The following is a 27,309-nucleotide window of genomic DNA, read 5'->3' on the forward strand; positions in this document are numbered from 1 at the left end:
TCAGTGCTTTTATCTATGAACAATTTAATTAACAACTTGAATACAAACTGGCTGCACTCATGAAGCTGTGATAATGGCCGATCATGAGGATTTTGATGGGCAAACAAAGACTGTAGTGCAGTCCTGCCAGCTTTTTCACCACATAGATGGGCAGTTCAGCAGGCTCAGAAGGAGAGTCAGCGCAAGCCAGAGGACCAGTCAATTTACATCCTATCTATAGGAAGGACTTTAGGATTGTTGGACAGATTGGTGAAGTTTGACAAAAGGACAAACTAAATTTCACCAGCCTTGAGAGACAGATTGAACATGGATTAATAAAAGGCTATGATGAAGGTGAGATTGTTGAAGCTGTAATCTATTCAGTCACCTGAAGTTAAACTAAAAAGCTACTTGGAAAGCAGACAAGAACTATCACTAAGTTCTTTAAGACAAGTCCTCCGAGAAAGATGCCACAGAACTATATCATTCACTGACCCGTGCTATCCAAGATTTAAAAAACTCTCGTCCAGTTTCTAATACACACCATGGATCTCAGACAAATAGTATTGTTTGCATCTGAGAAAACTAAAGCAGGACTGAAGTATAACCCTTAACTCATACAAACTCATGCAGATGATGCTGTATGAGCAGACATCAAGCCTTTCCTATGGGATCCAAAGGTTTGAGAAAATGAGTGCTGCTTACAGTGTAGAGGTTGAGAGAAGAAGCAAGCTTTCAGCTGTTACCAAGCAAAAAGAAGTTAAAGTGGCGATGGATCAAGAAGAAGGCCATCCTGGGGATCAGGCCAGTAGCTTAAAGAAAAATAAGAGTCATACACAACCCTAATGAAAACTTAATGCTGGTAATAAAGTAGTCTGTGAAGACTTGCAGAACCTAACTATGCATGTTGCTAGTCTCAGCCAGAACAAGGTGAAAAAAAGAGGAAGACATTGCACCTAAAACCAAGCAGAATAGCTCAGGCAGGGCTAAACAAAGTCCCAGTATGTGTGCCGAGTGTTAAAAATCATGTCCAAAGAGGAGATGCACATACTGTTATCACTGTGGAAGCAGTGAACATTGGGCTATTGGCTGTCGAAAGAAAAAAAATATTACAGCCAGAACTTGCAAGATAGAAATATCTACTGGTCAGTCACACTTGGCTGCTGTGCCACCTTATCAGGCTCCAATGTCCAGAAAACAGGAAGACAGCAAATCTGGTGGGACACAAGAGCCCTGTCCAGTGTAACCGTGGAGGGGTCCAAACAGTGCTGTGGGACACTGGAGCACAGTGACAAGTGTCTATTGTTGATATGGAGTGGGAAAAAAAAACGTGCCTCATGCTCAAATTTGCACCAGTACATGAACTGCAGTGAAGCAGCCGATCATGGATACCACAGATGGTGCTCTGGAGCTGGACCCAGTGGCCCTCCTCTCTCCAGAAGATTTCAGGGCAGTGCAGAAGGTAGTCAGAGAATACATGGACACTCTCGCTGAGTACCCTGGGCCCGAGGAGAGGCTGTGGGTGGAGGTTGACCTGGTCACCACGCTTGACACCAGACCTGATCATCTCTCATCTACGGGTGTGGCTGAGTTGATGGAAGAGGCTTGGGTGGTGCACCTCATTAGTGTAATGGAGCTACAAAACCTCAAACTCCGAGAGAGTCTCCAAGCGAGACGCTCCTATCCAGCCCCTGGTTCCTCCCTGTCCGTTGGTTTCTGTCGCCGAGGTGGTCTCTGGTTGAGATGCTCCTCACTGGTTTCTGGATTTCAGCCCTGAGGGGGTCTCTGCTAGAGACGCTCTTCTTCTGTGGCCTGTGGTCCACCCTGCCGAGGAGATGGCTACTCCTCTTTCGCCTGTGGTTGACGTGCATGAGGATATTGCTCCTCTTCTGCATCAGACTCTAAAGCTCGCCATATTGGGACTTCAAGAGAACCCCCTAGTGACTCAGCTCCTGTCTGTGCATCCTCCCTGTTGTCCATCAGAGACTAAGCTCCTGTCTGTGCGACCTCCCAGTCACCCGCTTGACTTCCTGTTAACATATGTCTGTCATCCAGAGACCCAGTCAGTGCGCCTCCCTGTGCACCAGTCAGCGCGCTTCCCAGAGATCCTGCTCCACGCAGTGTGCTTCCCAAAGACATGATGCCTATCCTATCACAGCGACCACCTGGTTGCCTGCCAGACATCATAATAACATCTGTGCGTCTTCCAGAGCTCCAGTCAATGCTCCCTTCCTCGCGCATCCCGGAGTTCCAGCTCCGGTCTGTACGCTTCCAAGAGATCCAGTTCCTGTCCGTGCTGCCCTCTGGCCATCTGCCAGAGTACCAGCTCCTGTTCGTGTAGTCCTCTGGCTGTCCACCAGAGGTGCAGTCTGCTCGTCATCCGAGTCTGCCTCCAGAGACCCGGTCCAGGTCTTCCCATCCTCCAGAGATCCAGTCCAGGTCTGGATTTCCAGAGATCCCGTCAGCATGTCCGCCTGAGCTCCAGCCCGTGCAACCCTCTGGCTGTCTGCCAAAGTCCCAGCCTGCATGTCCACAGGAGACCCAGCCTGCACGTCCTCCTGAGATCCAGCTCCAGGCAGTGCCGTCCTCCTGAGATCCAGCTCCAGGCAGTGCTGTCCTCCTGAGATCCAGCTCCAGGCAGTGCCATCCTCTGGTTGTCCACCAGTGTCCCAGTCTGCTCAAGCTCCCAGTCACCCACCAGAGACTCAGCTCCGGTCTGTGCAGCCTCTCGGTCATCCTCCAGAGTTCATTCTAACGTCTGCTTGTCTTCCAGAAATGCCGCTCCAATCTGTGAACCAGCTTGTGATCCAGTCAGCATGTCCTCCAGAGGTTCCACTGCTGGCCAAGCAGCATTCTGCCAGAGATCTGGTCTGTTCAGCCTTCAGGGGTCCAGTCTGCACATCCCTGGGTCCAGCTCCGGTCCATTCTCCGGTCCTCCACCAGAAATCCAGTCTGCTCATCCTCCAGGTTGTCCTCCAGAGACCCAGCCCAAGTCTGATCATCCTCCGGGTTGTCTTCCCGAGACCTGGGTTACCACCGTAACATGTGGTGGCAACCTGAGTATTATACAAACAGTGTTGGGTAGTAAACGTTACTGTAACGCTATTACTTCTGTCAGTAACTAATACTCTAATGCATTACTCTTTAAAATAACTTGGCAACCGTTACGCTGTGTTCCTCCGTTACTAGCTAAAGTGCTACCTTCTGGCCAGCAGCCGTGAGCTCCTTCCTGTTTTCGCCTGTTTTTCTCTGCAGCTGCTCGTAAACATGGACGGTCGCGGGTTCTGGGCCTTGTTTTAAGTGTAGGTGCTTACTCACCAGCCAGAACCCCTGGATGAGGAACGAAACCTGAAACCAACAGTCCTTGTTTTCAGGACCTAGTGTCCACAGCCCCGTTATCTTGGTTACTGCAAACCAGCCCCCCAAATCATCACCACCACCACACACACACAACTTCACTTTACAAAGAGACAGAGACAATGCCCGAGAATAACTAAGGAATTATATGTGTGTGTGTGTGTGTGTGTGTGTATATGTGTATAAATATATATATAGTGTGTGTGTGTATGTATAATACAGTAAAGAGTAGGAGAAGGATGGTGCATTGGAGGCTCAACATGCAGCATAGGTTTAGTTTTTGAGCAGCTGACATATTTTTATTTCTATTTGTTTATATATTAATAATCTGCTGGTCTGATTTCCTACAAAACAGTAATTAAGTTATAAGGATATTATTGGGAGAATTTTTAAGAATGCTCTCTTAACTAAAAAGTTACTTTTAACAGTGTAACATGTAAGTAATCAAAGTAACTGAGTTACTTTTTGAATGAAGTAAGTAGTAACTGTAACTAGCTACTTTTGTTAATAAGTAGCACAACACTATACAAATCAGTAAGCTGTCGTCAGCTTTGCTATAAATGCTTGCCAGCTTTTCACAAGAAAAGAGTTGCCCATCCAAAGTTAAAGGCAGTAGAGGGTTGTCTAATCCAGTAGGTGAGAAGCTTGGGCATGCTAATTGTTAGCCTCTCCAATGCTAATGCACATCTGGGACAGTAGAAGATCCAAAGAGTTGCTGTGTTCGGCACCAAAATTACAGCCTAATTAAAGTGAGTAGTTGCCTTCTCATTTTCCAGAGCTGGCCACCCAGTTACTGGCATGGGCCAATCAGTAATCAGATCAATAGGCAACTTCAGATTGGATGTCACCCCCTGCGACAATGTTATAGCCACCGCTGGGTGCAAGATCTTAATTTAGGCCCCTCTCCTACACCATACTGGGGAGAAATCATCCCTCCATCACACCAGTTGAGATCTGTGTTCTGGATCTTGTCTGACAGAATTGTCTGACTGGGAACTGTCTGACTGAGAACTCCCTGGCTGGAAAAGGGATAAAATGGAACACAAAGCTGAACTGTTTTTACTGCAACGTCTCAGTGTCAAATGATTAGTGGTAACAACTTTGATAAATTTCCAATCATTGGGCCCACTGCATGTTGGAGACCCTTGAAAATCCTGGAATGAAAATGTTTTTGAGTGCCATTAGCATTAGTAGGCAGGGTTTGTAGTTTCCAGAGATGGCATGCATGCAGCCAAATTGAGCACCAGCAACCCTAAAAAGCTTTTGTGGCAGCGATGCTCTTACTGTAGCATGTATATTGGTGCAAAGTTACACTAATCTGCTTTCAGAATCCATTGAAATTACACCAACAGTGTAAACTGTCGAAGAGTTACGATTTTTCAAAGAATATTAGTAATTCTGTCAAGGCTCTGGTTAAAGGGTTAAAGGAAAAGTGCAATGAACTGCAGAAACAACAAACTCTGGCAAATGCTTTTAAAAAATGTAAGAAATTTGCAAGAAAAAGAAAACAAGCCAGAAAGCCACTGCGATAAAATTTTAGAATTTATTGCTCTGGATGGACAGCTCCTGTCTGTCATGAAAAACCTTCACTGTAAGTCCAATTCCAATATTTTTCAACAGAAATTATTTTGAGTTTATTTACTAATTTAAAAAGGTCTGTGACAATCTTTGTGATGTTTAGAGTTTAACCAATGCTAGGCCAACGACTAATAGTCTATAGTAAATATAATTTATTTAAGGTATAAATTTAATAGACCTCTTAACATAACACCGGTACCATATTAGAATTGTTATCGGACAGAAAAACATGTTATCAGAACATCTCTGGTTAAAACTCCAGCAGCAGCATCTGGATGAGCTGCAGATGTTTACTGGTCTTTTTAGGGAGTCCTATTAAAGACCAGTACAGTAATCCAGTCTACTGGAGATGGATGCATGGAGGAGTTTCTCCTGGTCTTATTGGGAGACTAAACTTGTCATTCTGTTGATGTTTCTGAGATGGTAACAAGCTGGCTTGGTGACTACTTTGAAAGTAATATCTGAGTCTAATCACACTCCAAGGTTACCAACCTGGTTAGTGGTTTTAAGAGACCCTGGAAGGTGCAGACTCAAATGCAGGGAAAAGAGACTGGAGGTCAACAGGTCCAGGAACAAAGGTTTAATGATAACTGAGGGTCGCAGGGCTGGAGAACTAAAGCAGACACAGACTTAGAACAAGGACAACACTGGTGGTGAACAAATGGAACCAAGTGGTGTGTATATACACACTTAGGTGAAGACGGACAGATGAATGGACAGATTCTTTCATTGATCCCAAAACTGAGAAATTAGGGGTTGCAGCGGCACGCATTGGTCCAAAACTCTCAGGTAACAAACAAAAAAAAGCAGAAAAACAAACACAGCGTACGCCAGCAGAGCATCTCAATCTGGTAGAGAAGGAGCTCCACTGGCTGACCAGTGCGGTGGAGAAGATGGTCGGGTTCTCCATGATGGAAACCAGGTTGTTCAGCACCTCCTCTCCACCAGCTCCAGCCTTCTGTCTAAATATGTTCAGCACCTCCTCTCCACCAGCTCCAGCCTTCTGTCTAAATATGTTCAGCACCTCCTCTCCACCAGCTCCAGCCTTCTTTCTAAATATGTTCAGCACCTCCTCTCCACCAGCTCCAGCCTTCTTTCTAAATATGTTCAGCACCTCCTCTCCACCAGTTCCAGCCCACTTTCTGAGATTGTTCAGCACCTCCTCTCCACCAGTTACAGCCCACTTTCTGAGATTGTTCAGCACCTCCTCTCCACTAGTTCCAGCCTTCTTTCTAAATATGTTCAGCACCTCCTCTCCACCAGTTCCAGCCTACTTTCTGAGATTGTTTAACACCTCCTCTCCACTAGTTCCAGCCTACTTTCTGAAATTGTTCAGCACCTCCTCTCCACCAGTTCCAGCCTACCTTCTGAGATTGCTCAGCACCTCCTCTCCACCAGCTCCAGCCTTCTTTCTAAATATGTTCAGCACCTCCTCTCCACCAGTTCCAGCCTACTTTCTGAGATTGTTTAGCACCTCCTCTCCACTAGTTCCAGCCTACTTTCTGAAATTGTTCAGCACCTCCTCTCCACCAGTTCCAGCCTACCTTCTGAGATTGCTCAGCACCTCCTCTCCACCAGCTCCAGCCTTCTTTCGAAATATGTTCAGCACCTCCTCTCCACCAGCTCCAGCCTTCTTTCTAAATATGTTCAGCACCTCCTCTCCACCAGCTCCAGCCTTCTTTCTAAATATGTTCAGCACCTCCTCTCCACCAGCTCCAGCCTTCTTTCTAAATATGTTCAGCACCTCCTCTCCACCAGTTCCAACCCACTTTCTGAGATTGTTCAGCACCTCCTCTACACCAACTCCAGCCTTCTGTCTAAATATGTTCAGCACCTCCTCTCCACCAGTTCCAGCCTTCTTTTTAAATATGTTCAGCACCTCCACTCCACCAGCTCCAGCCTTCTTTCTAAATATGTTCAGCACCTCCTCTCCACCAGTTCCAACCCACTTTCTGAGATTGTTCAGCACCTCCTCTCCACCAGTTCCAGCCCACTTTCTGAGATTGTTCAGCACCTCCTCTCCAACAGCCCCAGCCTTCTTTCTAAATATGTTCAGCACCTCCTCTCCACCAGCTCCAGCCTTCTTTCTAAATATGTTCAGCACCTCCTTTCCACCAGCTCCAGCCTTCTTTCTAAATATGTTCAGCACCTCCTCTCCACCAGTTCCAACCCACTTTCTGAGATTGTTCAGCACCTCCTCTCCACCAGTTCCAGCCTTCTTTCTAAATATGTTCAGCACCTCCTCTCCACCAGCTCCAGCCTTCTTTCTAAATATGTTCAGCACCTCCTCTCCACCAGCTCCAGCCCTCTTTCTAAATATGTTCAGCACCTCCTCTCCACCAGTTCCAACCTACTTTCTGAGATTGTTTAGCACCTCCTCTCCACTAGCTCCAGCCTTCTTTCTAAATATGTTCAGCACCTCCTCTCCACCAGTTCCAGCCTTCTTTCTGAGGTTGTTTAGCACCTCCTCTCCACTAGTTCCAGCCTACTTTCTGAAATTGTTCAGCACCTCCTCTCCACCAGTTCCAGCCTACCTTCTGAGATTGCTCAGCACCTCCTCTCCACCAGCTCCAGCCTTCTTTCTAAATATGTTCAGCACCTCCTCTCCACCAGCTCCAGCCTTCTTTCTAAATATGTTCAGCACCTCCTCTCCACCAGCTCCAGCCTTCTTTCTAAATATGTTCAGCACCTCCTCTCCACCAGCTCCAGCCTTCTTTCTAAATATGTTCAGCACCTCCTCTCCACCAGTTCCAACCCACTTTCTGAGATTGTTCAGCACCTCCTCTACACCAACTCCAGCCTTCTGTCTAAATATGTTCAGCACCTCCTCTCCACCAGTTCCAGCCTTCTTTTTAAATATGTTCAGCACCTCCACTCCACCAGCTCCAGCCTTCTTTCTAAATATGTTCAGCACCTCCTCTCCACCAGTTCCAACCCACTTTCTGAGATTGTTCAGCACCTCCTCTCCACCAGTTCCAGCCCACTTTCTGAGATTGTTCAGCACCTCCTCTCCAACAGCCCCAGCCTTCTTTCTAAATATGTTCAGCACCTCCTCTCCACCAGCTCCAGCCTTCTTTCTAAATATGTTCAGCACCTCCTTTCCACCAGCTCCAGCCTTCTTTCTAAATATGTTCAGCACCTCCTCTCCACCAGTTCCAACCCACTTTCTGAGATTGTTCAGCACCTCCTCTCCACCAGTTCCAGCCTTCTTTCTAAATATGTTCAGCACCTCCTCTCCACCAGGTCCAGCCTTCTTTCTAAATATGTTCAGCACCTCCTCTCCACCAGCTCCAGCCCTCTTTCTAAATATGTTCAGCACCTCCTCTCCACCAGTTCCAACCTACTTTCTGAGATTGTTTAGCACCTCCTCTCCACTAGCTCCAGCCTTCTTTCTAAATATGTTCAGCACCTCCTCTCCACCAGTTCCAGCCTTCTTTCTGAGATTGTTTAGCACCTCCTCTCCACCAGTTCCAGCCTTCTTTCTAAATATGTTCAGCACCTCCTCTCCACCAGTTCCAGCCTTCTTTCTGAGATTGTTCAGCACCTCCTCTCCACCAGCTCAAGCCTTCTTTCTAAATATGTTCAGCTCCTCCTCTCCACCAGTTCCAGCCTTCTTTCTAAATATGTTTAGCACTTCCTCTCCACCAGCTCCAGCCTTCTTTCTAAATATGTTCAGCACCTCCTCTCCACCAGCTCCAGCCTTATTTCTAAATATATTCAGCATCTCCTCTCCACCAGTTCCAGCCTTCTTTCTAAATATGTTCAGCACCTCCTTTCCACCAGGTCCAGCCTTCTTTCTAAATATGTTTAGCACCTCCTCTCCACCAGTTCCAGCCTACGTTCTGAGATTCATCCAACATGGAGATCCAACATGAAGGATCTGAGGGTCTCCAGAAGTAGAGCCTGCTCATCCCCTTCTGGTACACAGCATCTGCGATGGATCTCCAGTCCAGTCTGTGGTCCATGGTCCCTCCCAGGTACTTCTAGGTCTCAGCAACCTCCAGCTCATGCCACATGATCTGCAGTGGAGATAGAGGAGTCCTCTATCTATCACCATCTCTCTGGTCTTGGTGACATTCAGATGCAGGTGATTCCTGCCAGAAATCCAGGAGACCAAGGAGTGGTGGACCCCCATCCTCCGCAGCTTCTCCCCCAACAGCAGTATCTGGATGCTGTTAAAGCACCAGAGAAACCAGAGGAAGTGGCTCACAGAGCTGCCACTACCATCCAGATGCAGATGGTCTCTGCAGCAGGTAGATGACGGCATCCTAAACACTCACATGTGGCTGGTAGGCAGACTGCAGAGGGTCCAGCAGACCCTTCACCTACCTAGACCCGCCTTCCCAGCTACTTCATCACATGCGATGTGAGGGCCACTAACAAGGAACATGTGAAGCAAACTAGCAAATTAAATTAGGTGTACTAATGAACAGGAAATGAAGCAAACAGAATACACTAGGGGAAACCTTTACTAAATAAAATAGGAAAAAGTACTGCAACTTAGGGAACAGCAAAACTAACAAAACCAAAACCCACAGATCATGAAACAGAGTTTCAAGATGTTTAATGATGCTGACCTTTTTTTCCTACCAAACAGAATAATCTCAGTTTTGTCTTGTAGAAAATTCTCCCTCATCCAGGTGTTTATTTGCTCCAGACTCTGACACAGTAAGTCTGCCGGGCTGCAGTAGTCTGGTGACAGAGACACATAAAGTTGTGTATCATCTGCATAACTTTGATAATAAATGCTAAAGTTCTGTAATATCTGACCCAAAGACATCCAAGAACTAACCCCTAGGGGACTCCATAAGTCATGGCCACTTAGATAACAGCATTCTGTGATTTGCAGGATCAAATGTAGTGCTGAGATCCAGCTGAACCAGGACTGAAACAGGACCAGAACCAGTCTGTAACTGTGACAAAGAAAAAAAAAACCTTCTCTTCAGGGCCTACAGAGACCAACCAGACCATCAGACGTTGCAGGCACCATGTTTAAAAATGTAGAACTCTGTAGCATGTGGAGAACAATGAAAACTGAGCTTCAGCGTGAATATGAAGTCAAAGCAGAGGAAGAACATGAAGGATCCATGTGGTGGAAGTATTGTGCTGTAGGGACATTCTCAACTACAGGATTGATAGATGGTGTTAAATCCAGAAAAGAAAAACCTAACACTGGTTCTCAAGTATTCACCTTAATAACATCACCAGACTGGTTCCAGCTCTTTAAGTCCAAACAGGCATCTAGTGAAACAATCTAAACCTGGTTCTCCACAAATTCTTTATCATGTATGTGCGATTACTTCCATATATCCTTCCATTGTTGGTCTGCTTCTCCCTAGCTGAACACGTGAACCTGGCCGCTCATCTAGAGATCATCTGTTAGAGTGATTTTTCCACTTAGTCATGACTTTCATCTCTTTCATGATAACTGTTAGTTTTTCAGTGTGCTGCTTACTGTGACAGCTGTCCAGGTCACATGTCCGTGATTCAGTCGCCGTGCATATATAGCCGCAAGATCGGGTTCGTTTCTGGGTTCCAGATCCACAGGTGACGCTGCATGGAGCCCAGCTGCTCCAGTCCTCAGACACTGAAAGACACAGCATAAGAGATAGATGACCGGTGGGGGGTTGGGACTATGGAGGTATATATGAAAAACCACCTTTGAAGTTTGCCTCGTGAATTCCTCACTCAGCTTGTGGTGTATGTGTGTTGTGTAATTGAAGAGTGACTGAAATGAGCTGGGCAACAGCAGCTTGGGACCCCTGAGATGCTTTAAAGATGGGGAGGGGCAATATTAAAGTCTGCTGCAGGTTCAAATCAAATCGAACTTTATTTATACAGCACTTTACATACCAATAGGTTCCCAAAGTGCTGCGCACACAAAATAATACAAAATAAAACATCAAACAACAATAAAATAAAAAATAAAAGAGAAAAGATGTGCAACGTTTGGCTTCTTGCTGCTCTCTGGAGTTAAAAGCCAGTGTAAATGAGTTTTGAAAAGAGATTTAAATTAATTCAAGGTTCTGGCAGACCTTACAGAAAGAGGGAGACCATTCCAGAGTTTAGGGGCTACTGAGGGAAAAGGTCTGTCTCCCCGAGGCATGAGTCGAGTCCTGGGAATTACTAACCACATTTGATCTTCTGATCTCAGAGCTCTACAAGGACGGTGATGGTGCAGAAGCTCAGACAGATAGGGAGGAGCCAGACCATTCAAACATTTAAACATCTGTAAAAGCCTCTGAGGAAGAGAACTTCCCAGGACATACAGAAAAACTTCAATTTCTCAAATAGAACTTGACTCATTTGAGTACTGTACCCTTAACTCCAACAGACTGTTGCAAACGTATTAATAAAATGTTGTGATCCACCGTATCAACAGCAGCAGTAAGCTCGAGAAGAATTAAAACAGAAGAAGCTCCAGAATCAACAGTTAAAAGCAGATCATCACAAACCCTGAGAACACCATTTCAGTGCTGGGATACGACCTAAAACCAGACTGGAACTTCTCATGGAGGTCATGTAGTTCCATATGATCCTGTAAATGAAGATAAACTACCTTCTCTTAAATCTTAGAAAGAAAAGGCAGCTTAGAAACTGGCCTAAAGTTTGAGAGAACGTTAGGATCCAAGTTGGTCTTTTTAAGAAGGGGCTGCACAGTAGCATGTTTAAAGGCAGCTGGAACAACCCAGGAGAAGAGAGGCATTAACAAAACTAACTACCCAGAGACCTGCAGCACTAAATACCTCCTTCAAGAGTCTGGGAGGAATAGTGTCACCTGGACGGCATGAAGGCCTCAGATGTTGGACTAGTTCAGAAATCTAAGACAGTCTCCGGTTCAACATGGTCTAAGCAGCAAAGACAGGCAAATCAGCAGGATCAGGGCTGCAAAGTAAGGCTAAAACGCGACAGCACTCCCTTAATAAGACATGTTTAAACCTTTCACAGAGTAAAACAGGAGTCGGAGGAGAGGAATTGTACAGATTCTACAGACAGTTCAAAGAATCAAAAAAGAAGACTGATGCGTCTGAGCACACGAGTGTGTTGGTGGAGCCACAGCTCTGCATCTGATTTACAGCGTTTAGTCCTGACCGGCACAAACCTCTACGACATCCAGACCAAGAGTTAAAGTTCTCCAGGAGCTGGTCAACGTTTCCATACTGCTAAAACTCCATCAGCGGGAAGCTCTGATCCTGTAAATGCAGCGGAAAAAAGCAACGCTGTCTGCATCTATCAGGTGACTTGAATGCACAGAGGAGCAAGAACCAGATCCAGACTTTAAAAAACCTACTTAAATAAAACAGGCAGATGAACAGAAAGATCAGCATCACAGATCTCCATGCAGACCCGGAGTGAGAACTTGGTCCAGGATGTCCCTTTTCATGTGTTGGATCCTCCACTAACTGATGCAAGGTAAAGGAGCAGATCAAGCTCCTGAAGTCTTGTGATAGCAGCTTGGTCTCACAACACATGAATGTTGAAATCTCCAACAATCAAAATCCGATTGTAATTACAAATAATCGCTGAGAGTAGGTACACAAAGTCCTGAAGAAAGTCATTATAAATTTGGGCAGCCGGTAGATCTCTACACAGAGCGGCTGGGGTTCACATTTAATCTCCATAAGCTGAACCTCAAAGCTGGAAAAACTATGAACTGGGAGCTGCTGACATGAAAAACAGGATGGAAACACGACAGCAACTCCTCCACCTTTACCTGCAGTTCCAGGGGCACTGAAGAATCCACAGTCAGGAGGAAGAAGTTCTGAATGGGTGAACTGACCAGCTGGAACCCATGTCTCTGTCAGGAAGGCATGACTTTGAGCGGCAGTGGTTCAGGCAGTAGAGCAGGTTTTCCAATGATTGGAAAGTTGGCGGTTCAATTCTCGCTCCTCCTGTTGATCTGTAATTGTGTTGTTGAGCAAGACACTTAACCATCTTTTCCTCCAGTGTCGACATGATGGTCGGAGAGGCCATAGTAGCCCATGTTTCTGTCTTCCCCTGGCGGGTGTGGCTACACATGTAGCTACTATCACCAGGTATGAATTAGGTGTGAATTATTAAAAGATACAATTTAAAGCACATTGGTTGCCTTCAAAAGCACTATTATCATTCTTCTTATTATTAAAATTCAACTCTAGTGAAGTGAAAAAATCATTCAGAAAGTTTTGGTTGCCAGCGATTTAGCATGAATGAGAGCCGTGGGGACAGTCACCTCATCCATGGATGTAGACGAAGCCCGATCCAGCTCAGTTCCATGCCTTGTTTGAGCCGCCAGGATCGAAAGAAAGGAGGAGAGAGAGAGTATTCTCTCCACCGACCTACAACGTCCAGAGTCAAAGTCAGCAGCCCCCCATCCCCATTGTACACAGTGTTGATAGAGCACTGTTTTCTCCTCCTGAGCTGCCGGATGGTGGACCAGAATCTTCACAAAGCCGTCTTGAAATCACTCCATGGCCTCTCCAAACTCCTCCCATACCCGCGTTTTTGCCTTAGTGACCACCAAAGCTGAGTTCCACTTAGCCTGCCGATACCCATCAGCTGCCTCCAGAGTCCCACAGGCCAAAAAGGCCCGATAGGACTCCTTCTTCCGCTTGATGGCATCCCTCACTGCTGGTGTCAACCAAGGCGTACGGCGATTTCCACCACAACAGGCACTGACGACCTTACAGCCACAGCTCCATTTGGTCACTTCAACAATAGTCACGGAACACAGCCCACTAAGACTCAATTTCCCCTGCCTCACCCGGAACATGGTTTTTTGTTTTTTCTTTTACTTGTCCTGTCCAGCATCGTAGCAGCAAAATGATAATCTGGTTGCTGTATCATGCTGAACAAATTTGCTCTGCCAAGGGGAGGCCTATGGGTAAGGCTCCTCTTGATAATGTGATTCATTTATTTATTTACTTTGAATCATGGAATCTATGTAATCTTGCTGGACCTGACCAGAGGGGACAGAAAAAGATGGAAAATAGCAAAAAGAGCAAAAGGGAAAGAAGAAAGGAGATAAAAAGATCATAGACAGAAGGAAACGACCCTTCAATCCACACCATCACCAGACAACAAACTGTTACACCTGTACATGAACACACCAGAATGTTTTTGTAAAAGTTGTTGGAAACTAACAAAAAAAAAAAAAAAACAGGGCTGCTAGTCATTAAGAGTTTTTAAATAATAACCAAATCAAAAAGACATAACAACGACCAGATACTAACTCACAGGGAAAATTTAAAAAAGAATTATCTCTTAGTGAATAAACCCACTGGACAAGCCATGGTAACCGAAAAGGAACATGTCTCTATCTATCTATATGTTCCTCCGTCCATCTCTTTAGACCAGCTTTCTCTTTCTCTCTCTCTTTGAACACCCTCGGCCTGTATGGACGGGGCTCAGCTGATCCCAGTTTTACTGGTAGCCAACCAGAGGCAGTGGAGGTCGGGGTTCCTGAACCTGGGGAGGGTTTAATAAGGTATTAATTATTTTTAATGCATACCATGTTTTATTTTTATTTCATTTCATATTCTGTACGCTTATAGTTGTATTTCTTTAGTTAAACTGGCTCTGACAGATTTATTGATCATTCCTGACAAAGTAGTGATGTGATAACAGGTGTTTCTTATTTTATACCAGAATGAGGGCGGGGGCAGCGTTCTACCAGGTGGAACATTCTTTAGAGAGTCTGTATCAGACCTTTGAGATACAGCTAAGCTAAGCTAAATGTTAGCCTGCCCCTGAACAGGCTAATTCTGGTGCATCAGTTACCATGGTTACTCAGCGGCATTCACATAAACCACGTTGATGGAACAGAACTCTGGCTTAAAATGAGCCAAACTTATCAAGATAAGCCCGGCTTTCCTTTAATCCAGCTTTGTGGAATACCTTCCATGGATTGATGCTGAGGGTCTGGGTCTCTGGGCTGCCCTAATCTGCCTCTAGCCTCCGTAGAGGCATGGTCGCATCTCTGATCCTCCTCATTCCTCATCCTCTGCATGCTGACTCAGCACTGAGGTGTCCAGTGTGTTTATACATATTTGTAAGAGATGCTTTGGTTCAGGTGTGTGTGTTTCTGGTTCTTTGGTTGTTGTTGTGATACATGTTGTTGTTGCTGTCTTGGTTATTTTTTTAGGAACTCCTGATGATTGTCTGCTTAGTTTACTTGTAAAAGCTGTAGGAAATTCTCTGTTGTGTTTCTGTACAGGTGTAGCAGCTGCTTGTCTGCTGTTAGAAGCAACGAGCTTCAGTCCAACCTATCTGCTGGATCTTTGTCTCCTCTTGTTGAATTTTTGCACTGACTGGATCAACCTTGCATAGTTAAACTCCTCATCTTCACTACTAATCATTGCACTGGACTATATTATTTGCTGGCTATTCTCACTCTTACTGTGTATAGCTAAATATCTCCTTGAATAAGTCTTGTAAATATTGAAATTTTTATACTGTTTTTTATTTTTTTGCTACCTGAAGAAGCACAACTGCTAAATGACTGTACCGCTGCAACACCTAAATTTCCCAGCTTGGGATGAATAAAGTACTTCTATCTATCTATCTATCTTCCTTTTTCCTACCCCTTTTTACTTCTCTTTATTACTATTTTTTTCTGTCCCCTCTGGTCATGTCCAGCAAGATTACATAAATTCCATACTTCCAAATAAATAACATAAAACAATATATTTAAATAAATAAAGTAATAAAATAATGAGATTATTAAGACGAGCCTTATACTCATAAAGCTCCTCTTGGCAGAGCTAATTTGATCCGCATAACACAGAAGCCAGACCATCATTCTGCCGCCACCGTACTGGACAGGACAAGGTAGAAAAAAATTGTATTATATACAGGTGCTTGTCATTAAATTAGAATATCATGAAAAGGTTGATTATTTCAGTAATTCCATTCAACAAGTGAAACTTGTATAATTTAGACTTTCATTCCTCACAGACTGACATATTTCAAATGTTGATTTCTTTTCATTTTGATTATTATAACTGACAACTAATGAAAACCCCATATTGAGTATCTCAGAAAATCTGAATATTGTGGGAAGGTTCAATATTGAAGACACCTGGTGCCTCACTGCAATCAGTTAATTAACTCAAAACACCTGCAAAGGCTTTTAAATTGTCTCTCAGTCTAGTTCTGTTGGCTACACAATCATGGGGAAGAGTGGACGGCAGCTGGAGTCAGAGCTTCAGGAACCACCAGCACAGACGTATCAAGACATGGTTTCAGCTGTCGCTTTCCTTCTGTCAAGCCACTCTGGAACAAGAAACAGCATCAGAAGCGTCTTGCCTGGGCTAAAGACAAAAAGGACTGGACTGCTGCTGAATGGTCCAAACTTATGTTCTCTGATGAAGGAAATGTGATGACCTTTGGAATTCAAGGTCCCAGAGTCTGGAGGAAGAGGAGAGAGTCCACGTTGTTTAGGTGGAGAGTAAAGTTTCCAGTCAGTGATGGTTTGGGTGTTATGTCATCTGCTGGTGTTGGTCCACTGTGTTTTCTTAGGTCCACGGTCAACGCAGCGTCTACCAGGAAGTTTTAGACCACTTCCTGCTTCCTGCCGCTGACCAACTTTATGGAAATCATGCAGATTTAATTTTCCAGCAGGACTTGGCACCTACACACAGTGCCAAAGCTACCAGGACCTGGTTTAAGGACCATGGTATCCCTGTTCTTAACTGGCCAGCAAACTGGCCTGACCTGAACCCCGTAGAACATCTATGGGCTATTGTGAAGGGGAAGATGAGATACCCAACAATGCAGAAGAGCTGAAGGCCACTATCAGAGCAACCATCAGAGCAACCTGGGCTCATAACACCTGAGCAGAGCCACAGACTGATGGACTCCATGCCACGCCGCATGCTGCAGGAATTCAGGCAAAAGGAGCCCGACTAAGTACTGAGTGTTGTACATGTTCATACTTTTTCATGTTCATACTTTTCATGTTCATACTTTTCAGTTTCTAGAAATCCTTTTTTGTATCGGTCTTCAATAATATTCAAATTTTCTAAGATACTCAGTTTGGGGTTTCCATTAGATTTTCAGTTATAATCATCAATATTAAAAGAAATCAACATTTAAAATATGTCAGTCTGTGACGAATGACTGTCTAAATTATAAAAGTGTCACTTTTTGAATGGAATTACTGAAATAAATCAACTTTTTCATGATATTCTAATTTTATGACAAGCACCTGTACACAGCTTTGTTGAGGTCAGCGGTTGAAATAAAGTTGTATTATTTTGGCTCTTACCAAAGTTATCCTTTGTTTCCCACGCTCTGTTCCAGTGTTGCCAGTCTCTTCTAACTCCACTCAAGACTGGGTCTTCTGAATCATAGCTGTAATGCTCAAAATGTTGCTCAGAACCAGCCCCTTCCAACCCGCTCTCCGCTCGATCAGGGTAGTCCCAGAACAGTGGCAAGAAAAGGTTCTTGTAGTTATTGATCCACTCAGATGATGAAGCCGACCAGTCATTCCATTGGCCGTTTTCGATCAGGTCCATCTCCACCTCTGTCTGCGTGTCCTCCATCACCTCAATGGTCACCTGGAGGGAAGCCAGAATATGTTCTTTGGTGCATATTTGATGAATATATATGCCAGTTTCTGGAGTTATCAGATTATTCCAGTTTATTATTAGCAGCTAATGCACTAGAAAATATAGACCAGGATTTTTAGAATGTCTCATGTGGATATGGACACATCAGATCTGATTAAAACAGATATCTGATTACTTCTAGTTATAGAATTTTGATCATGTAAATGGACATAGTGTCAAGCAAAACTCTTTCCAAAGTATTAATCCCTTAACGCCTGAATTTATGTTTAATTATATATATATATATATATATATATATATATATATAGAGAGAGAGAGAGAGAGAGAGAGAGAATTGTGACAATAGAAGATTTAAAAAAATCGTTTTTCAAAAATTGTTACTTTCTCCTTTAGAGTTCTATTCAAGGAGAGAAAAGACTTTGCTATTTTACTATGTAAAGGAACAAGTTCCAAATAATAATATTCTTTTTAAAAAATGGACATTTATCCCATTCGAACCAGATTTGTGTCAACTTTGTCGGACACAGTTTGAAGTAACAAATTTTATTTTTTCCAGCCCATCAAGAGCCTAAAGTTCTGAAGTGTGTTGTAATAGGGTTTTTTAATTCTGATATATAATAAAATACAATATGCAAAAATTATATTCTGATCTCACAGCATTCTGTTATCAAATATTTTAATTTCTAAATTCTAATTTTAATATGTTAAAAACTATTTCATGGAATTACAAAGACATAAAAACATGTAGATCAGAAGTACCTTCATTATATAAAAACACAAACTCAAGAAAAAGTAAAAACATTTTTAAAAAAGATTAACAAAACATACATCAGACTCCTGAAAAACAGCTGATGGAGTTGACAAGATATGTGTATTTCTGCATAATGAACCAATTTATTTTTAAACAGATTAATGTTACAAAAGATTATCTAAATGCTTCGATTTAAACTGTATATAATAAAATATAATGACTTCCTCCCTGATCCACCACCTTACTGCGATGGAGGAGTTTGTGTGTCCTGACGATCCTAGCGGCTATGTTGTCGGGGGCTTCATGCCCCTGGTAGGGTCACCCATGGCAAACAGGTGTCTAGGGGAGGGACCAGACGAAGTGCAGTTCAAATCACCCCTATGATGGCAAAAAACTATGGACCCAGGTTTCCCTTGCCCAGACGTGGATGGATGGATGGAAATATGACAAACTAACACAGATAAAAACATGAAGAAAGGCTCTCCTGTCTCTATGTATTCATTTTTCTCTTCTCCACCCCTCCCCCTCTCCTCTCCAGGATTCTGAACAATCAATGTGGATTTCCGTACTTTCATCACATCTCAGTTGTCTATTTGCTTTTGACTGATTTTGCACTAAACACACGTGTTGCGGTTGCATTTCCAAGTTTTTGCTCATAGTTTGATGAGTCTTTCGTTGGACATTTTCTGTCTGGATCTTTTCTGTGCCTCTCCAACACCTTCGCAGTTTCCTCTTTACTATGTCCCCCATTGCACTGGTTTTTAAAGCTTTTTTTAAGTGATCAATGCTTAGAACTCTTGCTGAGGACAAATAAAATAACATTAAACAAAATTTCACAACAAAGATTAACAATATGTGGAAACAATAACGAAGGTATACACAGTTCCTTCCAATTTAACTTTTTAAGCATGTCAATCATGACTGATTTATTGATTTTATTGTAGGACATGTTTTGACCCAATTCTCAAGAATGAGTGATAAATAAGCTGGAGCCCATCCCAGCGTTTATGAGGTTCGAACCTGTCCCCAACCGAGGCTTGAACAAGCAACCTTCTTGCTGTGAGGCTGCAGTTCTAACCACCACCCCTAAAAGCTAAAAATCAAATAAATAAATAGATGTAAATAAATAAAGGCCAGTTTAATTGACACCAAGTTTTACGGGGTTAAAGCCAGTTAGAACCCGTCTACGGTGGGTTCGGGAACGTGACAGGTCAGTATGAATTCTTAAAATTCTGCTGTTCTGGTGGTGCTGGTGTAGGGCTAGGAATGCTCTGGATTCTGTGCGGTTTGGTCACCGCTGTCATGATGCTGATGTAATTATAACACTCATCCACGTTGCTACCAACTATCATGTCTCACATATATGTCGGTTTTTGAGCAGCTACAGCGTGTAGATGGCCTACGCTCAACGTATCACCGGAATGCCTCTTCAGACTCTGCTCTCTGGCTTTATCTGTGCGGATAATAACTAATTATTTCAGATTACTTGTTTTTCCAACTGCCTTGCAGATGAAAATGTTCTCAGTTTCAACTGGATGTTCCAGAGCTGAAAGACTTCCAGGCAGGAAGAACCCAGACGTCTGACATTCCTGGACATGTTGGTATAAACTCAGACACGATAAGGGGGATGATGGCTACAGCTATGATTGTTTATGTGAAACCAGAAGGTTGTTGTGCAGCAGGGTGAACAGATAAAGAATGTAGAGGAATGGAGAGATGGACTGATAGCTCCTTCTGACTACAGCAGCAACTTATCTCCAACTGTTTAGAAAGAAAGCAGTGAAAACTCAGGATGAATGTTCAAACTTAACCCCCTAACTTTAACCCTTTTTACCTACAAGTACATTAAAAATTCAGAGCAAACTAGCATTTGGTTTTAGCAGCAAACAAACATGATTAGCAGAAGTAAAATAAACAGAAAATACAGAAACAGCAGGAGACATGGTGGAGGTGTTAATGGTTCTTTAAAGCTTCTGACTTGCTTCTGTTTTTGCTTTAGTTCTTATTAAGTTCCTGTTTTAATATGGTTTATTTCCATCAGCTTGTCCTCAGGATCAGAGAAATCTGTCCTCCATACCAGAAAAGAACAATATCATCTTTCAGCTTGTTTTCTGGGGAGAGTTCTGGCTGGAGAAAAGGGCAGGATCAGGTCTCAGACTCCGCCCACAAACACTTTGATTGGTTTCTTCTTCTCTTTTCAGCATCCCTTGGTAGTGGACAGTATTGGATAGAAACAAGCTAAACTTCTATAAATATACGTAACATGGACTTTCTCTTAACATTACTCAATCATTTTTCAAATAAAACGTCCATGTTAGCAGTCATCTGTGTGCTTGCTGGCTTCACGTCATCCATCTCATCCACATAAGCTTCATTTATACACACTTTCACTCTAGTCCTATTATATAGTGTTTTCTGTCCAATGTTTTATGTTTCTCTGTAGACATCATGGGTCTATAGCTACTGATAAATGCAGCTTAAAATCAACATTTCACCACGTTTTTCTTTTCGACTGTTTACATTCTACGTTTCAAGGATGTTTGGTGTGTAATGCTAAAAGTAATGAATGTTTTGTACTAAGTTCTGCTTTCATACTTGTACATAGTGAATATTTATATTTAATGAGCATGACTTGTACTGTTAAAACTTTCTTTCACTATTTAACATTTACTTCCCAGTCACTCCCAGTCACCACTGCTGTTCATCATTTACCTCCTCCCCCTCTTTAGAAAACACCACATACATTTTCATTGCTATGTGGATGACACCCAGCTCTACCTCTCCACCAAGCCTAACTCTACTCTCCCACCATCTTCCCTCACAGATTGTCTTCAAGAGATTAAGGCCTGGTTCATCTCAAATGTTCTTAAATTAAACAGCAGCAAAACAGAAATGTTACTAGTAGGCACCAAATCCACTCTCTCTAAATCTGACAGTTTCTCCCATTGATGATTCTTCCATTTCCCCCTCCCCTCAGGTAAAGAGTCTGGGTATCATCCTCGACAGCACTCTGTCTTTCACGTCACATATCAATAACATAACCCGGTCAGCATATTTTCACCTTCGCAATGTCAACCGCCTCCACCCCTCCCTCACCCCTCACACCGCCGCCATTTTCGTTCAGTCTTGTCACCTCCCGTCTCGACTACTGTAACTCCCTTCTGATCGGTCTACCCCAAAAAACACTTCATAGACTTCAACTGGTTCAGAATGCAGCAGCCCGGGTCATCACAAGAACCGCATCCACCCATCACATCACCCCTGTCCTACAGCAGCTCCACCGGCTCCCCGTCACCTACCGCATCCACTACAAAATCCTGCTGTTCACCTACAAGGCCATCCATAACCTCACTCCTCCCGACCTTTCTGATCTCCTCCATGTCTCCATACCAGTCCGTTCCCTCAGAGCCTCCATCCACCTCACCGTCCCCCCACCCACCTTGTTACCATGGGGAGCAGAGCTTTCAGCTGCTCTGCTCCTCATCTCTGGAACTCCCTCCCCCCAGACCTCCGTAACTCTGATTCTATACAACTGTTCAAATCCAAACTCAAAACACATCTGTTTAAACTGGTATAAGCACGTTGACAAGTGACGTCACGCCCACATGCTCATTGACCCAGTTTCCAGTTGGAGGGCAAAAAAGCCGGTGCCCTCCACTGTTAGAAGACGTGAAGTTGACAGCAAGTTATACTAAATCTAAATCTCGCCCTGAAATATTATGAAATCAGTATGGTTAACACGTGTAGCGCTGTAGGCTGCACAAATAGACGAAAGAAGGACAGTCATGTCAAATTTAATAGGTTTCCAGCGGTTATAAAACGCCAAAAGCAGTGGATAACAGCCATGAGGAGAATGCGACTGGATATGAATTCTTACTCTGCTTTGCATGTGCAGTGGGCAGACGCTACGTAGCCTTTTAATTTTTCCAAGCAGATCCACACCTGATGCTTCTGTTTCTTGTCGGTTATCTTCTGCGATGGCATTACGGCACACTTTAAGAAACACACTACGTTCATGCGTTCATTGCTGTGGTACAATATCTGTCCCACATGTCCAGACACAAAGAAGTTATAGCCATCTAGTGCAGGGCTACTCAATTCGGTCCTACGAGGGCCGCAATCCAGCAGGTTTTCCATGTATCCCTGCACCAATACACCTGAGTCAAATTAGGTGGCTCTAACAGCCAATCAGGTTCTACACAATGACTCATTAATTTGACTCAGGTGTATTGGTACAGGGATACATGGAAAACCTGCTGGATTGCGGCCCTCGTAGGACCGAATTGAGTAGCCCTGATCTAGTGACTTGTATGCCTTCATCGCCTCTGCTGTATAAATTCCTGGCGTGTTAATGAGGTAGTTGTAGATATCGCCATACTGAACTGGCGGTCATTTCTGAGGACTGTCAACCCATAGATCGTCAGCTATTTTAAATGGGTCTGTAAGCTTTTCACTAAATACAGTTAGCTTTGCACTGTACCTTTCGCGATCATCTGCACAAAGATGATCTAAATTAGTAATACCTAAATCTTTAGTTTTCATTATGTGAACAGATTTGGTCAAAATGACGATATACTTGTACACTACAATGTTTTGGTCATCACGAAAGCAGAGCTTTTTGCCCTCCAGCGTAGTGCGCATGCGCGGGATTACTCGACGTAAATAATAACATTCAACGTGCTTATACTCACTGTAATATTTCACACTGCTTTTATCATTGTTTTATGTATCCTTTAATTTGTGAGTGTATTTATTGATTATTTTTATTCTTGTGTTTTATCCTTTAAGGTGACCTTGAGTGTCAAGAAAGGTGTCCACAAATGTATTATTATTATTATTATTATTATTATTATTATTATTATTATTAACATTTTATTCTATTCTATTCTATAGTCATTTAGCATACGCTTTTATACAAAGCGACTTAGATTTGAGTGTAAGAACAACACAAGCAAAACTTCAAACAAGATGAACGTCATAATTAAGTGATAGTCAGACTGCTGGAGTCCAGTTGGACCCAGGTGCTGTCATGTAGTGCTGGAAGCAAATTTTAAAATATTATTATTATTATAATTATTATTATTATTGTTATTATTATTATTGTTTTATTTGATTTTTTGTTGTTTTTTGTAAGTCATTTTGTTTAAATACAAGATCACAATTTCATCAAACATCATCTTGGGCGTAAGTGCACACAGTTTCTTCAGTACCAGGTTGAGCCAAAGAGCTGGACAAATCTTTCTAACTCATTCTGAGTAGAAGAGTTAAGCTAAGTGTGGAAATGCTCCTTAAACAGCTGAGTCTTTAGCTTGCTTTTAAAAGTGGATAAGGACTCTGCGGATCGGACGGAGTTTAGTAGATCGTTCCACCACCGGGGAACAACGGAGGAGAAGAGTCTAGCTACTGATGTGGCGCCACCTTGTGGTGGAAGCACTAGGCGTCTTTCGCTGGCAGAGCGTAACTGTGGAGAGGGAGTGTAGCTATGGATTAAGGAGTGGAGGTAGACCGGAGCCGTTTGGGTTATTGTTTTGTAAGCCAGAAGCAGAGCTTTGAATCTGATGCGCTGCAACTGAAAGCCAGTGGAGAGCGATTAGCAGCGGAGTTTGGTAGTTCGTTGTGGTGGGGGCACTAGGTGTTTTTCGCTGGCATGACTGTAGAATAGAATAGAATTCTAATTATAAAGGGATGACTTTGCTACTGATCAGAGATTAATTTATCAGGGAGATGAAGTTGTACATTTCTTCAAAATTATTAGATTACATTATAGATTATTTAGTTACTTGATGTCGGAAATCTTAGCCCAGGATCAATTCTGACTGCTGTCTCAAAGGTTCTTGAGCATCGCATACATGAGCAGGAGGAGGAGTATGTTATTAGTTTAGATCACTGATACTCACTTCGGTCCTACGAGGGCCGCAATCCAGCAGGTTTTCCATGTATCCCTGCACCAACACACCTGAGTCAAATTAGGTGGCTCTAACAGCCAATCAGGTTCTACACAATGACTCATTTATTTGACTCAGGTGTGTTGGTGCAGGGATACATGGAAAACCTGCTGGATTGCGGCCCTCGTAGGACCGAAGTGAGTATCAGTGGTTTAGATTATTATTACTTCCTGCTTTGCTGCTGTACAGATGCTTCCTGCTTTTGCTCTCCCTTCTGCTGCATTCTTTCTCTTTTTATTTTGATTTGTACACTGATTTTTCCTTCTTTTTACCTACAAACCCACCCACAGTAGTTTTTTGATACCTATAAGTTGCTGGGACTAAAGAATTTTTACCAGAAACCGTAACATTTTTCATGGCTCTTTTATCTGCAGCTCCGTGTGCGTGGCCTACACACAGCTGAAGCCTACAAGTAACACTCAGCTAAAGTTAAGTAGCTTGGAAAGGTGCTAATGCTAGGCTAACAAGCAGCAAGATGCCTTCCATCTCCACAGATGACTACCAAGACCTATTTAAGAAAATAACAGCGCTGGAGGCGAAGGTTTGTTGCCTTGAAGTCAATATTGAAGTAAATGGACAGCATGGAAATGAAACAACCTTGTCATTGACCCACAACAGCGGAGGTGAGCAAGCTAACATATGGCTAAAAAGCACAGATAACACTACTAAAAAAGAAGCAGCCTCTGTGAATTACAATAAATCATCGGGTAAAAATCCTCCCTGGAACTGTCTTGGTGCAAAGCCAAAAAGTAAATCATGCCTTCTGGAGAAGGGAGGACAACGTATCACAGGCCTGGCGCAGCCAGCTGAAGTCTATGATGAGACTGACTGGCCTCCGCTCCCTAAAAAACAAAGGACCACTTTTAACCCTCTACATGGTAGAAAACAGGACTGGACAACCCGGACTGGAAAGGTTAACAACAAACAATAATAATAATAATAATGGATTAGATTTATATAGCGCTTTTCAAGGCACCCAAAGCGCTTTACATTGTGTGAATCCATTATTCATCCACTCCTCACTCATACCTGGTGATGGTAAGCTACGTGTGTAGCCACAGCTGCCCTGGGGCAAGCTGACGGAAACGTGGCTGCCAGTCTGCGCCTACGGCCTCTCCGACCATCACCGAACATTCATCCACACATTCATACACCAGCGATGCCAACACTGGAGGCAAGGAGGGTTAAGTGTCTTGCCCAAGGACACAACGACAGATGACTGCGGGAGCGGGAATCGAACCGCCAACCTTCCGATCATTGGACGACCTGCTCTACCGCCTGAGCCACTGCCGCCCAAACCTCCAAAGCACCTGAATGTGGAACTACAGAACAGAATTGCTCCACTATCAGAGGACTCAGGATCTTCATTAGACGGCCATCTATCCCAGGACTGCGAGGTGAGGACTAAAAGCTGGTCAGAAAGGAAAAGGCCCCACAGGGAAAGCTAAAGGCTGGGCCTGAAACTCTGATTATTGGTTATTCTACTGTAAATGATGTTCAGTGGATGTGTGGAAAGAACACCAAAGTCCTCTGCTTTCCTAAGGATATGATCAGTGACACGCAAGAGAGGATTCTGGAAGCTGTGGCTGATCACCCAGATGTGAGAACCATGGTTCTACATACAGGGTCACATGATGTGTCCAAGCAACAATCTGAGGTTCTGAAGCAGGACTTTACTGGACTGTTAAACACAGCGAGCTCTCTGAAAGCAGCTGTTTTTATCAGTGGACCTGTGCCCCCCATCAGAAGAGGAGAGGAAAGATTCAGTAGATTACTGGCATTAAATAATTGGCTTATTTCGGCATGTGATTACAACAAATTGCATTTTATTGATAATTTTTACATCTTGTGGGAACGCAGACATCTTTTAAAAGGCAAATGGATTAAATCTGAACAAGTCAGGGGTGAAACTTTTCACTTCCAACCTTTTCCACTTCCTGCGTCATCCCTCTGTATTCGGTGCCAAGACTGGGATACAAGAGGAGTTATCTCATAAGATAGACCGAACAAAACCCAGTGGAAACCCAGAGGAGGAGCTGCATCTGCCGCCACTCTGCCTTGAAAAACAGAAACATCAGCAGAGACAAGAGACAAAAACCAGGACAACGATCCTTCGAAGGTTCAAAAATATCTGTACTGTTTGGTAACAGAAGGAGAAACGTAGCTCGGTCAGAACACAGAGAGCTGCTTTCTAAAAGGTTCCTGAGTAGAGTTAACATACCCTGTGAGCCACAGCGTGCCCCCAAACATAGAGTAAAAGGTTAATTGCAGAATTGTTAATTGGGGAGGAAAGATGGCGCCGGTGTACGTGGCTGCTCGTCTGTGGCTCTCCCTTTGGTTTAAGTTTTTGCTGATTTTATGCTTGGGCTCACTTCTTTCGGAATGTTTGCTGATGTATGATCGTAAGTTTCTTCTGGAACTTCAGTATAATGCTGGAGTTCCATCAACGGTCTGCTACAGGCATCATACAACTCTCCCCCCGTTGCTATCGGGCATTCCGGCTCACCTGTTCAGGGCGTCGGCCCTCCTCCTGCGGCAGAGACGCTCCCGCAAACGCGGCAAACGCGGTGGTCATCTGGTGAGGCTTAAGACATCCCTGGCTCGCTTCTCCTCGCTTTTCCAACTGGGATCTGGATCGTATGCGGTGCCCTGGCGTTCCCTGGATCCTCCTGATGTCTGCCTTGTACCTGTCGCTGGCTTTGTGGGCCAACCCCGCCGCTCCTCTTCTCCTGGACTCCGTCGGCGTGGGGTGAATCCCGGGAATCTGAGGATTTGCCGTGGAGCTGATCACGCTGTGGTAGCCCGCCTGGCTAGGTTGGCTAACCCCGTCACCACACTCCACCTCGGTCTGCTCAACATCCGTTCTCTTACAAACAAGGGGGATCTCATCCAGGATCTCATCTCGGACTGTAAGTTGGATTTTCTCTGTTTAACTGAAACATGGCAACAGCCCAATGACTTTATTCATCTGAACTCATCCGCGCCACCTGAGTTTGTTTACATGTGTAAACCTCGCGGCTCCGGTAGGGGGGGTGGTCTCGCGATGATTCACCGCCAGCAGTGGAAAGTAAAGCCACTTGAGGCTCTGGCGCTTAATTCATTCGAATACATGGCCTTACAACTCTCTGGTTCATCTCCTATTATTCTA

General features: G+C 43.9%; 1 protein-coding gene across 3 annotated transcripts in view; it reads right to left on the bottom strand.

The window, feature by feature from the left end:
• The window catches only part of LOC121631415 (isthmin-2-like), a 97,509-nt gene that overhangs the window by 16,725 nt on the left and 53,475 nt on the right, over positions 1 to 27,309 (bottom strand). For all 3 annotated transcript variants that reach the window (XM_041972317.1, XM_041972316.1, XM_041972315.1), the window contains exons 3-4: positions 17,162 to 17,453; positions 10,370 to 10,501 (exon numbers count right to left, since the gene is read on the bottom strand). In XM_041972317.1, coding sequence (XP_041828251.1) covers positions 10,370 to 10,501; positions 17,162 to 17,453 — 424 coding nt within the window. The remainder of the gene's footprint in view (positions 1 to 10,369; positions 10,502 to 17,161; positions 17,454 to 27,309) is intronic.

This window comes from Melanotaenia boesemani, chromosome 20 (assembly GCF_017639745.1).
Source record: "Melanotaenia boesemani isolate fMelBoe1 chromosome 20, fMelBoe1.pri, whole genome shotgun sequence".
Classification (NCBI taxonomy): domain Eukaryota; kingdom Metazoa; phylum Chordata; class Actinopteri; order Atheriniformes; family Melanotaeniidae; genus Melanotaenia; species Melanotaenia boesemani.